Source organism: Lepidochelys olivacea, assembly GCF_965140295.1.
Source record: "Lepidochelys olivacea isolate rLepOli2 genome assembly, chromosome: 7".
Lineage (NCBI taxonomy): Eukaryota > Metazoa > Chordata > Testudines > Cheloniidae > Lepidochelys > Lepidochelys olivacea.
The window spans coordinates 111,592,474-111,605,683 of NC_140417.1; the positions used below are offsets into that span (position 1 = coordinate 111,592,474).

Here is a 13,210-nt window from a genome sequence, read left to right on the forward strand (position 1 = left end):
TACACTTGGGGTTTACACTGATGTAACTGGCCATCAATTGCTCAAATCAGGACAAAATTCCTGATGTACACCAGGCTGATGAGAGGTGTTGAGGATGTGTTGTGTGATGAAATAGCATAACAGCCAAGTTTCTTTGTTTTCATAAAATGTTTGCTTATTACTTGTCCATAGTTTGTTGTTCTTATATATAAACCTTAAGGATCATTTTAAAATGAATAGACTGTTATTGTTTAAAAAGTAAATATAGTTATGCAGAGTTGAGAGAAAATAATGCTGTTAAAACATCCAGTACTCCAAAATCTTGTTTTGCAGATGATGGGTAAGATTTTCAAAAACTTCTCCCTACTGGCCTAACTCTGTTTCTACTAAAGTCAGTGGGAGCAGAGATAGGTCATTGTGGAGCAGTTTTTGAAAATCCCACACAAAGTATCTTCAGGTAAGTGTTATAGAATATCTAAAATAAGAAATGACTTACTGTGTAGGATTATTTTGTGTTACAAATTTACCCTGGCTAAAATATATACAAAGAAATATAAACCCCTATTTTAGTAGTGCAGTGTCTTATAGCAGAATTATAGAGACAGGGTGAGTGGGAAGTAATATCTTTTATTATACCAACTTCTGTTGGTGAGAGAGACATACATTTGAGCTTACACAGAGCTCTTCTCAGTCTGGGAAAGTACTCAGCATGTCACAGCTAAATACAAGGTGTAGCAGATACAGCAGAATTAGAGACTAATAAAACATGCACAGGTACAAAAACTATCAAAATAGGATGCGTTTGAATGAAAACAAAGTAATACTGAACTTCAGGCATTTAAAAATAGTTTATTGTTAGGTAGATGTAACGGTAGAATTAATGGCAATCAAACAATTGAAGTTTGGTTCACTGAGAATTCACTAGAGCTCTCGCCTTATTGCATTGGCACAAGGGGGAACCCCTTGCAACCATGTGGAAACTTAAGTAGGGTTCCACACAAGCACATGATTAACCTCCTCACAGACCTAATGGCATCATCAGAACCTAAAACTCAAAATTTAGGATCCAATCCTGTGTGGTGCTGAGCACCTTCAACTCCTATTAACTTTAATGAGAGCTGAGGATGCTCAGCACCTTGATGGACTAGACCTTTGATATCAACTTAGTGCCAAACTGTCATTAAGGAAATATTGATGGGTCCATCTTGGTAGCCTCGTTGAGATGCAGTGTACTACCACATAAGGAAACAGGATTTTGGTCCTGGGCCAGCAGAGGCTGAGAATGCTGTGAAGGCCATGAGTCCTGCTCTATGGGAGGGAGTGCATCGAGAAGTTCTTCCGCTGTTTCTGCCTCTTCAGCAAAATCAACAAATTCATGGTTTTCTCCTGAACCTGCAATGGAAAAAAAGTTCCTTGATTGTTCTAAACAAATTTGCAGACACTACACTAGATTTAAAAAATATAATCCCAAATGATGCATGTATTATGCTTAATTTACATAAGTACACAGTTTTAATATGAATGAAAACTCACTACCTCCCTTGGGACTGATCTGCAACTGACAGAGAAGCTAGGCCAGATTGTTAAAGGTATTAAGGTGCCTAGAGATGCTGATAGGTGCTTAATGGGATTTTTAAAAGTGGCAGGGTACCTAACTCCTAGATGCCTTGGCACTTCTGAAAAACCCACTAGTCACCTATCTGCATCTTTAGGTGCCTAAATACTTTCCGCAATCTGGCCCTTAGAGTCTAATGGGGCTAAATGCAGGTGTAGCAGTTCACCAGTACACTGTTGGTTGCAGGATCAGAACCTTGGTCCATAACAGCCTGACTTTGTTAATCTTCAGGGCATAGTGATAGGCCCATCCCTTCTATGTGGAGACGGGAGTAGTTAGAGGTGGATGTGGACTTTGCTACTTGGGTTTATTACAGCTAGAGCAGTGTTATCTGCAAGAAACTGCTGAAGTCTGAGGTGTATTTTTAAACATTTGTCAGTGCTTGGTATTTTTTTTTTTAGTGTACTAAAGTACTGCATACTAAAGTACTGATGAGCCAGTTAAGTTCATACCGCTGTAGTTATGTGCCCCGTCACTTGAAATGCACCTAAGAAAGGTTGTGCTACACATGCACGTTCAGCTAAGTCTCTTTCCTAGTAACATGGACATGGTGAACTTATATGTGGGCTATTGTATTACTATATTGCTGTTAGTTGTTACAGTTTTAACATATGTGTAAAGTAAACTGATTTCATAGATTTTTTTTTTTCATAGTCCTAACCAAGACCAATGCAAAAAATGGTGGTGGTGGTAGGGAAAGTAAGTAGTGTGTGTGTGTGTGTATATATATATATATATATATATATATATATATATATATATATATATATATATATATAAATAATCTGAAGTGTTAATAATAGGTAAACATTTTATTTACCAAAAAAAAAAAAATTAAACGGGCTGTGTTCCTTTAGCTGCCTCACCCTCTGAATTGAACATAAGGAAGGCTATTACACTTGTAACAGAACATGTAGAATACATGGTTGTTGACAGTTATACATATCTTAGACTATAAGAAAAATCTAGAGTTAGTGTAAGTATAAAAGAATGAAAATATATTACATGCTACACATGTGAATATAAAGTTGTATGAAAAAAATCTGAGATATGCAAGAAATAATACGCTATCAAAGGGTTAAAGGTTTGGGGCTTTTATTCTCTCACTTACACAGGTAAAAATCAGGAGTGACTCCACTGAAGTTAGTGAAGTTATACCAGCATAAAACTGGAGTGAGAGAAGATGCAGGCCATGTCATTCATCCTGGTACATATAAGGAGCACAGGTTTCAGAGTAGCAGCCGTGTTAGTCTGTATCCGTAAAAAGAAAAGGAGTACTTGCAACACCTTAGAGACTAACAAATTTATTAGAGCATAAGTTTTCGTGAGCTACAGCTCACTTCATCAGATGCATCCGCTGTAGCTCACAAAAGCTTATGCTCTAATAAATTTGTTAGTCTCTAAGGTGTTGCAAGTACTCCTGTTCTTTATAAGGAGCACAGCTAACGTTGCACATGCATCCTTAACATTAGCATTTCCTGACTTTTGAGTGCTTATTCATGCAACCTGAACTTTCTCAGCATAGTTTTTGTAAAGAATATTACTGTGAAATGGGTTGTAAACTGAAGCTATGGTGGCGACACATCTGCTTTTGACTAAAATTTTCTGTGAGGAGAAACCTTAATTTAATTTAATTTTTATCTTATTTTTGCCAACATGTGCTTGAAGATTCTAACCAATTCTGCTGCAAAATGTGATGTAGGCTACTCCTCAAGAAGGGGACTATTTTAACATTCAGGTAAACAGATAATCCATTAGGACAACAATATACGTTGTGGCAAGTGCCATCCTAGTTTTTTGTCATTGCTTATTTATAGTCTTTTCATTCCTTTTCCCTCCCGTGGAGCAGTTTCAATCATTCCTCCTCCAATCTTTGTTCTCTTATTCATTGCAAGCTGAAAACAAGTAAGAAAGAAGCTCATACGCAGTGTTCCGTTCTTGGCCAGTTCTTCCTCTATTGCAAGAAGGCGGTTGTATTTGGTCACCCTTTCTCCACGGGAAAGACCTCCCAACTTGATAAACCTGGCACCCAGGCCAACAGCCTTAGGACAAAAAAAGTGCATATTTTAAAATTCCACGGTTTAGCAATGAAGTCACTTTCTTCCTAGTTATTTAATTTGGTGTCCTAAAGTAAACCCCTACTCACAATACTTCTCATCTTTCTATGTGGGAATAAAACCTTCCTTTAGTTAAATGTATAGTTGGAGTTGCACACTAATTATCACTATCATAAGAAATGAAACTTTATTTGCAAATGCAATGTCAATACAAACAGACTATCAGAGCTAAGATGTACTATACAAGATGGTTATTACTACTCAGATATAATTTCAGTAATTCATTTACATTTTTACAGACTAATGCAAGCAAATAGATAATACACACTTAAGTATGTTCTCTTTATCCTGCTTTGGCTATTTTCTTGCTTTTAAAAATAATAAAAGTTCAAAGATCAACTCTCTGTAAAAGGTGACTTTCTAAGGAAAAAACCCCTTTTAATAGGTTATATGCCTTTCTCAAACACAGACAGCCTTTCTCCTAAATACCAGTTCATGATAAAAGCAATGGTTTAGCAATTCTGCAACTGAACAGCTTTCAATACATACCAGATCTACAAGGCTATCATCAGAAGATTCTCCAGCTGGACTTCCTAATATGGCAATATGTTTTTGACCTATATAATAAGAGTTTTTAACCTTCATTAGTAAATATTTGATATATTTCACAAAAATATAGATTTCACTTTTTATACATTAAGTCCTTTGGCTCACTCTGAGGTTAAATACAAATAGGGGAAAGATGGAGTAAATGCCCTCCTAATAGAAAAGTACACAATAACATCAGTTTAACTGTTGCAATATAATACCTGTCTGCATTTTTATTATTTCTCTTTTTACTTTGTTAAAACTATTTCCTTTCAGCCTGGCTAAGGTGAGACGGAGCATCTGTGCTCGAATTCTTATAACTACTACAGGCTGAGCTGATCATTCTGGCAATGTATTCCAGATGGTAGAATGGGGTTCTAGGTACTGTATTCTAATTCTAAATGTATTCTCTAGCATAGCAGAAGTGATTTCTCTTCACTATGAAAAGCAGCCCTCCCACCTGGTGTGATTTAAATCCTAAAGCTCACTGTTCATTGATTTTTGACATGGTGGTTTTTTATTTTGTTTTATTTTAGGGAGGATGGGAACAGTTAGATATATAAAAACGTATCCATCATAAAGTCTCTGGGAACCTATAAAGAACAAAATAAGATATTGACAAATGTAACTCCTCTCCCCCCCCCCCCCATAAGCATTACATACAGTAATGACCAAGGGTCAATAACAGAGAATCATTAATTTATCTATCGGGTCCACAAATGTAGTCTAATCTGGTTTTGTTTGTTACACGTAACATTTCAGCTTCCTCCAGTTCAGCTTTTGTTTGTATGTTTCTTTTTCAGTTCTGGTGTCTGAATATATAAAGTTTAGCCATAGCTTGAAAATACATACACATTTAAGACAGGCACAGTATCACTCAGGTGCATTTGAAGCACTGAAATATATTATAAGGATTCCTTAAATATTTTCAGAATATATGAACTCCTAAATATATTTGGCAATCAAGCCATGAGTTTTAATTTCTTTTAACAAGCACATCCTAAACTGTCAACTGCTGTATTTAAATGTAAAATATTACATATTTATAGATTGCATAGGTGTAGCTGTCTTATGTATTCATTTGAAATTCAGACTTTCCCACTACTCACCATCTAGAAGTCGGGTAAGTTCAGTGAGGTCAGATATCTTGGTTTGATTTGTATATTTTATTATAAGGCCACTGCATTTTGGTACGTTTATATTTTGATCCTCCACAAGTTTAGAAATACTTTTGGCTGCATCTTCTGCAATCAAATAACATCTGGAACCAACAGCATTACATATATTGCTCCATTGCTGGCCATCCTGGATAAACAGTAAAGTAAATAATTAGTTGTTTAAAGGACAAATTTAGAAAAACAATAAAAAAAAACGTTGAGGGGTGAAAATAAGGTGGTGGTGGGGGGGCACAGGGAACACCAAGTGTGAAATCTTGACCTCAGTAACGTTGATGGCAAAGCAGCCATTGACTTCAGTGGGACCAGGATTTCGCCCCAGGGCTATCATTCACACAGAGAAATTATTTTTATTAGAGGACACAAATCAAATATATCACTGGCATTTTGTTTGGCTGTAGGGATTTTGCTAAAGGCAAAAAGAGAGCTAGTCACAGGTAAAAAGCATCAGCTAATATATTACTGCAAAATGAATTGAATGTAGGTGTCTGCTACCCAGATTACACTCCTGCAGACTTGGATTAAAGGAAAACTAATGGAATATAAAATAGTTTCCAGGCACTTGATCCAATATAAAATATGGCTAAATAGATAGAAATTATTTATTTTAAAATCCATATCTCATTTAAATATGAAATAGTGAAACAGGAAGTAGCCATATAATCGGCCTGATGACATGTATCAAGACAGGAAGATAAGAGCTGCAGTCAGACTCAGAGAGAACAGCAAATAAAGTTTGCCTTTTTTCTGTTCACAAATTATCTCTGAATAGATGGTAAAATTCTCAGATGTATTTGAGGTTTGTGAATTTCCTCAGTTCATAATTCTTGCTCTACCAATCACACAGAATCTGTATCTGTAATTAGAAATTTGCACTATGTGGGGCTCCAATTCAGCAAAGCATTTAAGCACATGCTTAAGTCACATTGAAGATAATGGCACTTAAGCACATGCCTAAAGTTAAGCACTCACTAAAGTGTTTTGCTGTATAAGAATGGACGGAGGAAATGGGTCCAGATTAGTGATAATTCTAAAATGCTCAAATGTTTGTGGAAAAGCTGTGTTGTGAATAAGCTTGGTCATTCGTTTTTGTTAAATAGTGAACTATTTTAAGCTGCCCCATATTCAATTTTTGATATTCTGCAGATTTCTATATTGAAAGCATGTAACTTCATCACAGCAGCTGTCAGGGGAAGTCGGAAGTTTCGGCAGCTAAGGAACAATCTGGGCTTCTGGCACCTTGGGAAGGGCGTGAATCAGTTTAGAACTTTGAGAGAAGCAAAGCTAGCTATACATTTCTGCTAGGATGATCAGCAATGAAACTGTTTTAAACGTTCATATTTAAATGGTCAGCTTTAGGTTTCAGAGTCAACTCATTGAGATGAATGGGGCAGTTCACTCCTCTCAGAGCTATTGTTTCAGGCTATGGGCAGATTCAGGAAGACAACATTGCATTGGTTTACCCTTGGTTCACATTTTTAAGGCTTTCTTCATAAGCATGAAGGCTAGAAAGCTACATTGTTTTTAAATGAAAGCATAGGGATTTGGTGCACAATTCTGCTCCGAAGGATAGATTCCACATTAAATTATGTGGCTGCAGAACAGTGGAAAACATATTTCCATGGCTATAGTTGGGTTTTTGTCTTTTTGAAATATAGCAAACCTATATATTAACATAATTAGAAACAATGATAAAACTATTGATATTTAAATGTATAAAATCTGTCCCTTTCATCCATATAAATCTTAATATCATATTTAATATTCTACTTAATTATAATTTATTGGCCAAATCCATTTGTCCCTTCTAATTTTAATTTTATTGGTAGTTAAATCTAATGTTAATATACTCCTGTCAAGGTTTCTCCCCCACTCTGAACTCTAGGGTACAGATGTGGGGACCTGCATGAAAAACCTCCTAAGCTTATCTTTACCAGCTTAGGTCAAAACTTCCCCAAGGTACAAAATATTACATCCGTTATCCTTGGACTGGCCGCTACCACCACCAAACTAATACTGGTTACTGGGGAAGAGCTGTTTGGACGCGTCCTTCCCCCCCAAAATACTTCCCAAAACCTTGCACCCCACTTCCTGGACAAGGTTTGGTAAAAAGCCTCACCGATTTGCCTAGGTGACTACAGACCCAGACCCTTGGATCTTAAGAACAATGAACAATCCTCCCAACACTTGCACCCCCCCTTTCCTGGGGAATGTTGGATAAAAAGCCTCACCAATTTGCATAGGTGACCACAGACCCAAACCCTTGGATCTGAGAACAATGAAAAAGCATTCAGTGTTTTACAAGAAGACTTTTAATAAAAAATAGAAGTAAATAGAAATAAAGAAACCCCCCCTGTAAAATCAGGATGGTAGATATCTTACAGGGTAATTAGATTCAAAACATAGAGAACCCCTCTAGGCAAAACCTTAAGTTACAAAAAAGATACACAGACAGAAATAGTTATTCTATTCAGCACAATTCTTTTCTCAGCCATTTAAAGAAATCATAATCTAACACATACCTAGCTAGATTACTTACTAAAAGTTCTAAGACTCCATTCCTGTTCTGTCCCCGGCCAAAACGACTACAGACAGACACAGACCCTTTGTTTCTCTCCCTCCTCCCAGCTTTTGAAAGTATCTTGTCTCCTCATTGGTCATTTTGGTCAGGTGCCAGGGAGGTTACCTTTAGCTTCTTAACCCTTTACAGGTGAGAAGAGCTTTCCCCTGGCCAGGAGGGATTTCAAAGGGGTTTACCCTTCCCTTTATATTTATGACACGCCCCCCAAATCTCAGCTAGGGTGAAACACTGGCTGGGATTTCTTCCTGGAGCTCTAGGAAAACAGAGTTAATAAGACACATGCATCTCTAAATATACTACCAAGTACATAAAGACTAACAATATTTTCCACATCTCAAGGACGATTTTAACCAGTTGATTCTGGGAAACTTTCACGGCAGAGTGCATCAGCCACTTTGTTAGAAGCTCCTGAGATGTGTTGGATGTCGAAATCAAAATCTTGGAGAGCTAAACTCCACCGAAGAAGTTTTTTGTTAGTTTCTTTGACGGTGTGAAGCCACTTTAGTGCAGCATGGTCGGTTTGCAGGTGGAAACGTCGTCCCCAAACATATGGGCGTAGCTTTTCCAGAGCGTAGACAATGGCATAACATTCTTTTTCAGTGACTGACCAGTTGCTTTCCCTCTCAGACAGTTTTTTGCTGAGAAACACTACAGGGTGGAATTCTTGATCAGGTCCTTTCTGCATTAAAACTGCTCCCACACCACGCTCGGATGCATCTGTGGTTACTAGGAACGGTTTGTCAAAGTCTGGGGCCCTTAGTACAGGGTCAGACATGAGTGTCGCTTTAAGCTTGTTAAAGGCCTTCTGACACTTTCCGGTCCACTGAACAGCATTTGGCTGTTTCTTTTTGGTTAGGTCTGTCAGTGGGGCAGCGATTTGGCTGTAGTGCGGTACAAATAGTCTGTAATAACCGGCCAAGCCTAAGAAGGATTGAACCTGTTTCTTTGACTTTGGGACAGGCCACTTTTGGATAGCATCCACTTTGGCCTGTAGGGGGCTGATAGTTCCTTGACCCACCTGGTGTCCAAGGTAAGTCACTCTGTTTAGGCCTATTTGACACTTCTTAGCCTTAACAGTTAGTCCTGCCTCCCTTATGCGCTCAAGGACTTTTTGTAGATGTTCCAGGTGGTCTGCCCAGGAATCCGAAAATATGGCCACATCGTCAAGGTAGGCGACTGCATATTCTCCTAATCCCGCTAGGAGACCATCTACAAGTCTTTGGAAAGTGGCGGGTGCATTTCGCAGCCCGAAAGGGAGTACATTAAATTCATACAGCCCGAGATGTGTGATGAAGGCTGACCTTTCCTTGGCAGATTCATCTAGCGGTACCTGCCAGTACCCCTTGGTTAAGTCCAAGGTAGAGATGAACTGGGCCCGTCCCAGTTTCTCTAATAGTTCATCAGTGCGTGGCATTGGATAGTTGTCTGGGGAGTTACAGCATTTAGCTTACGGTAGTCCACGCAAAAACGTATTTCCCCATCTGGTTTGGGAACTAGAACCACTGGAGATGCCCATGCACTTTCAGAGGGGCGGATTACACCCATCTGTAACATATCCTGGATCTCCCGTTCTATAGCAGTTTTAGCTTGAGGAGACACCCGGTAAGGGTGGACCCTAATTGGGTGAGCATTACCTGTGTCAATGGAGTGGTATGCCCGTTCAGTCAGTCCTGGGGTGGCTGAGAACGTTGGCGCGTAGCTAGTGCACAGCTCCTGGATCTGCTGTCGCTGCATATGCCCAAGGGTCATGGAGAGGTTCACCTCTTCCACACCACCAGCACATTTCCCTTCGTAATAGACACCTTCAGGCCACTCAGCGTCGTCTCCTCCCTGGGCTGTAAACTGACAAACCTTTAATTCTCTGGAATAAAAGGGCTTTAGAGAATTAATATGATACACCTTAGGCTTTTGGTTGGAGGTGGGGAATGCTATGAGATAATTAACAGCTCCCAGGCGCTCCTGGACCATGAATGGCCCTTCCCACGATGCTTCCATTTTATGGGCCTGGAGCGCCTTTAAGACCATGACCTGGTCTCCTACTTTGAAGGAACGCTCTCTGGCATGTTTATCATACCAGGCTTTTTGCTCTTTTTGAGCATCCTGTAAGTTTTCTCTAGCAAGGGCTAAAGAGGTTCGGAGGGTGTTTTGTAGGTTGGCTACAAAGTCCAGAATGTTAGTTCCTGGAGAAGGTGTAAATCCCTCCCATTGCTGCTTCACCAACTGCAATGGCCCCTTAACCTCACGGCCATATACAAGTTCAAATGGGGAAAACCCTAAACTGGGATGTGGTACAGCTCTGTAGGCAAAGAGCAACTGCTGCAATACTAGGTCCCAATCATTGGAGTGCTCATTTACGAATTTACGTATCATGGCCCCCAAAGTTCCATTAAACTTCTCCACCATGCCATTTGTTTGATGATGGTAAGGAGTGGCAACCAAGTGATTTACCCCATGAGCTTCCCAAAGGTTTTTCATAGTTCCTGCCAGGAAATTAGTCCCTGCATCTGTGAGGATGTCGGAGGGCCAACCTACCCTGGCAAAAATGTCTGCTAGTGCCTGGCACACACTTTTAGCCCTGGTGTTGCTTAGAGCTACTGCTTCCGGCCATCGGGTGGCAAAATCCATGAAAGTCAGTATGTACTGCTTTCCTCTGGGTGTCTTTTTCGGAAAAGGACCCAGAATATCCACAGCTACTCGCTGAAATGGAACTTCAATGATGGGGAGTGGCTGGAGAGGAGCTTTGACCTGGTCTTGGGGTTTTCCCACTCTTTGGCACACCTCACAAGACTGGACATAGGTAGAAACATCCTTGCCCATTCCCTCCCAGTGGAATGACCCCCCCAAACAGTCTTTGGTCCTGTTCACCCCAGCATGGCCACTAGGGTGATCATGGGCTAAGCTCAAGAGCTTGGCCCGGTATTTAGTTGGAACTACCAACTGTCTCTGAGGATGCCAGTCTTCCTGGTGTCCCCCAGAAAGAGTTTCCTTGTATAAAAGTCCTCTTTCTACAACAAACCAGGATCGATTAGAAGAGCTGAGAGGCGGTGGGTTGCTCCGTGCCGCCGTCCACGCTCTCTGGAGGCTTTCATCTGCTTCCTGTTCGGTCTGGAACTGTTCCCTTGATGCTGGAGACATCAGTTCCTCATTGGATTGGGGACATAGGCTTGGTCCCTCTGGAAGCGATATAGGGGATGGAGCTGTTTCTGTTGACTGTGAACCGCTCTCCGCTGGTGCACTATGTTGGGATTCAGGCTCCGGCTGAGCCTCTTGTGTAGGGTTATCGGCTGCTGCCAGTTCAGGTTCGGTGGGGCCCTCTGGTGTTGAGGTTGCAAGTACTGGATTCAGTGCTGGCACGGGGTCTGGTGTTGGTTGTTTGGCTGGTTCCGGTTCTGGGACTGGTTCCGTCTGGGTCTCTGGGACTGGATCCACTACTGCTGTTGCAGACATTGGCCTGGGGTCCGGGTCCATCACCTCTGACCGGGCCCTGATAGAAGTTTCCGGAACAGAGCTAGGCCCCACGGCTTGTTTAGCCTGGCTGCGGGTGACCGTTCCCACCCTCTTGGCCTGCTTCACGTGATTGGCCAAGTCTTCCCCCAACAGCATGGGGATGGGATAATCATCATAGACTGCAAAAGTCCACATTCCTGACCAGCCCTTGTACTGGACAGGCAACTTGGCTGTAGGCAAATTGAAAGAGTTGGACTTGAAGGGTTGAATCGTCACTTGGATCTCTGGGTTGATTAAATTGGGGTCCACTAAGGAAGCATGGATAGCTGACACTTGTGCTCCGGTGTCCCTCCACGCGGTGACCTTCTTCCCGCCCACACTCACAGTTTCCCTCCGCTCCAAGGGTATCTGGGAGGTATCTGGGCCTGTGGACCTCTGGTGTGATTCCGGTGCAATGAACTGTAATCTGTTGGGGTTCTTGGGGCAGTTGGCCTTTACATGCCCCAGCTCGTTACATTTAAAACATCGTCCAGCTGACGGGTCACCGGGGCGAGGTGGGTTGCTGGAGAACGGGGTGGTGGGACGATAAGGGGTCTGGAGGGTTCTTTGGGAGGTAGGTGGGGCTTTGGGCGGCCCCCGGTAATAGGGTGTGGTCTGGGGTGGTCCCTTCTGGTCTCCGCTCCAACTGCGACCAGTTTTCTTCTTCTCTGCCACCTCCACCCATCTGGCTCCAATCTCTCCTGCCTCGATTACAGTTTTGGGTTTCCCATCTAGGATGTATCTTTCTATTTCCTCAGGAACACCCTCTAAGAATTGTTCCATTTGCATTAGGAAGGGCAAATTTACTGGAGATTCAACACTTGCTCCTGATATCCAGGCATCCCAATGTTTCACAATGTGGTAGGCATGTCGGGTAAATGACATGTCTGGTTTCCACCTTAGGGCTCGGAACCTCCGACGAGACTGCTCGGGTGTTATCCCCATTCTGACTCTCGCCTTGGATTTAAACAGTTCATACTTGTTCATATGTTCTTTAGGCATTTCAGCTGCCACCTCAGCTAAGGGTCCACTGAGCTGCGGCCTCAGCTCTACCATGTATTCGTCAGTAGAGATGTTGTACCCAAGGCAGGCCCTTTCGAAGTTTTCTAAGAAGGCCTCAGTATCATCACCTGCCTTGTAGGTGGGGAACTTTCTGGGATGGGAAGTGGTACCTGGAGAAGGATTGCTAGGGTTTGTTGGTATATTCTGCTGGGCCTTTATCCTCTCCATCTCCTCCACATGCTTCCTTGCCTCCATTTCCCTCTTGTGGGCAGCCTCCTGTACCTCCTTCTCCAGCCGCATGAGTTCTATCTGTCTTTCATGTTCCCTTTGTTTTTCCTCAGCCTGAAATTTGGCTAATTCCAGCTGTAGTCGAGCCGAGGATTTGGCCATTCTAACCTCTCTGTTTTTAACTAACTTTACACCCGAGGTTTAGAAATAAACAAACAAAACTTGGCTGTAAAATTTTGCTGTGCTGGAATAGAATACCTATTCTCTGATAGTGATTGTCAGCCTACAGAAAAAGACAATTCCCTTGTCTCTGCTCTGGGCCCAAATTAAACCTCCAACTACTTGGAAACCTGCTTACCCAGCCCAAAGAAAAAAAAAATTTCTTTTCAAACCTGTGCTCCTTGTAAAAAAAAAAATAATCAAAATCCTAAAAAAAACCCTGCCACTTTTGTCTCCAGGCAAATGGGTAGAGCACACACCCCCTATTTACTTTTAGGAA

At 41.4% G+C, this 13,210-nt stretch overlaps 1 protein-coding gene across 2 annotated transcripts in view; it reads right to left on the reverse strand.

The window, feature by feature from the left end:
• Positions 1-586: 586 nt before the first annotated feature.
• ENO4 (enolase 4) overlaps positions 587-13,210 on the reverse strand; it is a gene marked incomplete at its 5' end in the record, with an annotated part of 45,542 nt that continues 32,918 nt past the window's right edge. For both annotated transcript variants that reach the window (XM_084633440.1, XM_084633439.1), the window contains 4 exons: positions 587-1,371; positions 3,519-3,636; positions 4,201-4,268; positions 5,349-5,544. In XM_084633440.1, the coding sequence (XP_084489566.1) occupies positions 1,160-1,371; positions 3,519-3,636; positions 4,201-4,268; positions 5,349-5,544 (594 nt within the window). In that variant the 3' untranslated portion in view covers positions 587-1,159. The remainder of the gene's footprint in view (positions 1,372-3,518; positions 3,637-4,200; positions 4,269-5,348; positions 5,545-13,210) is intronic.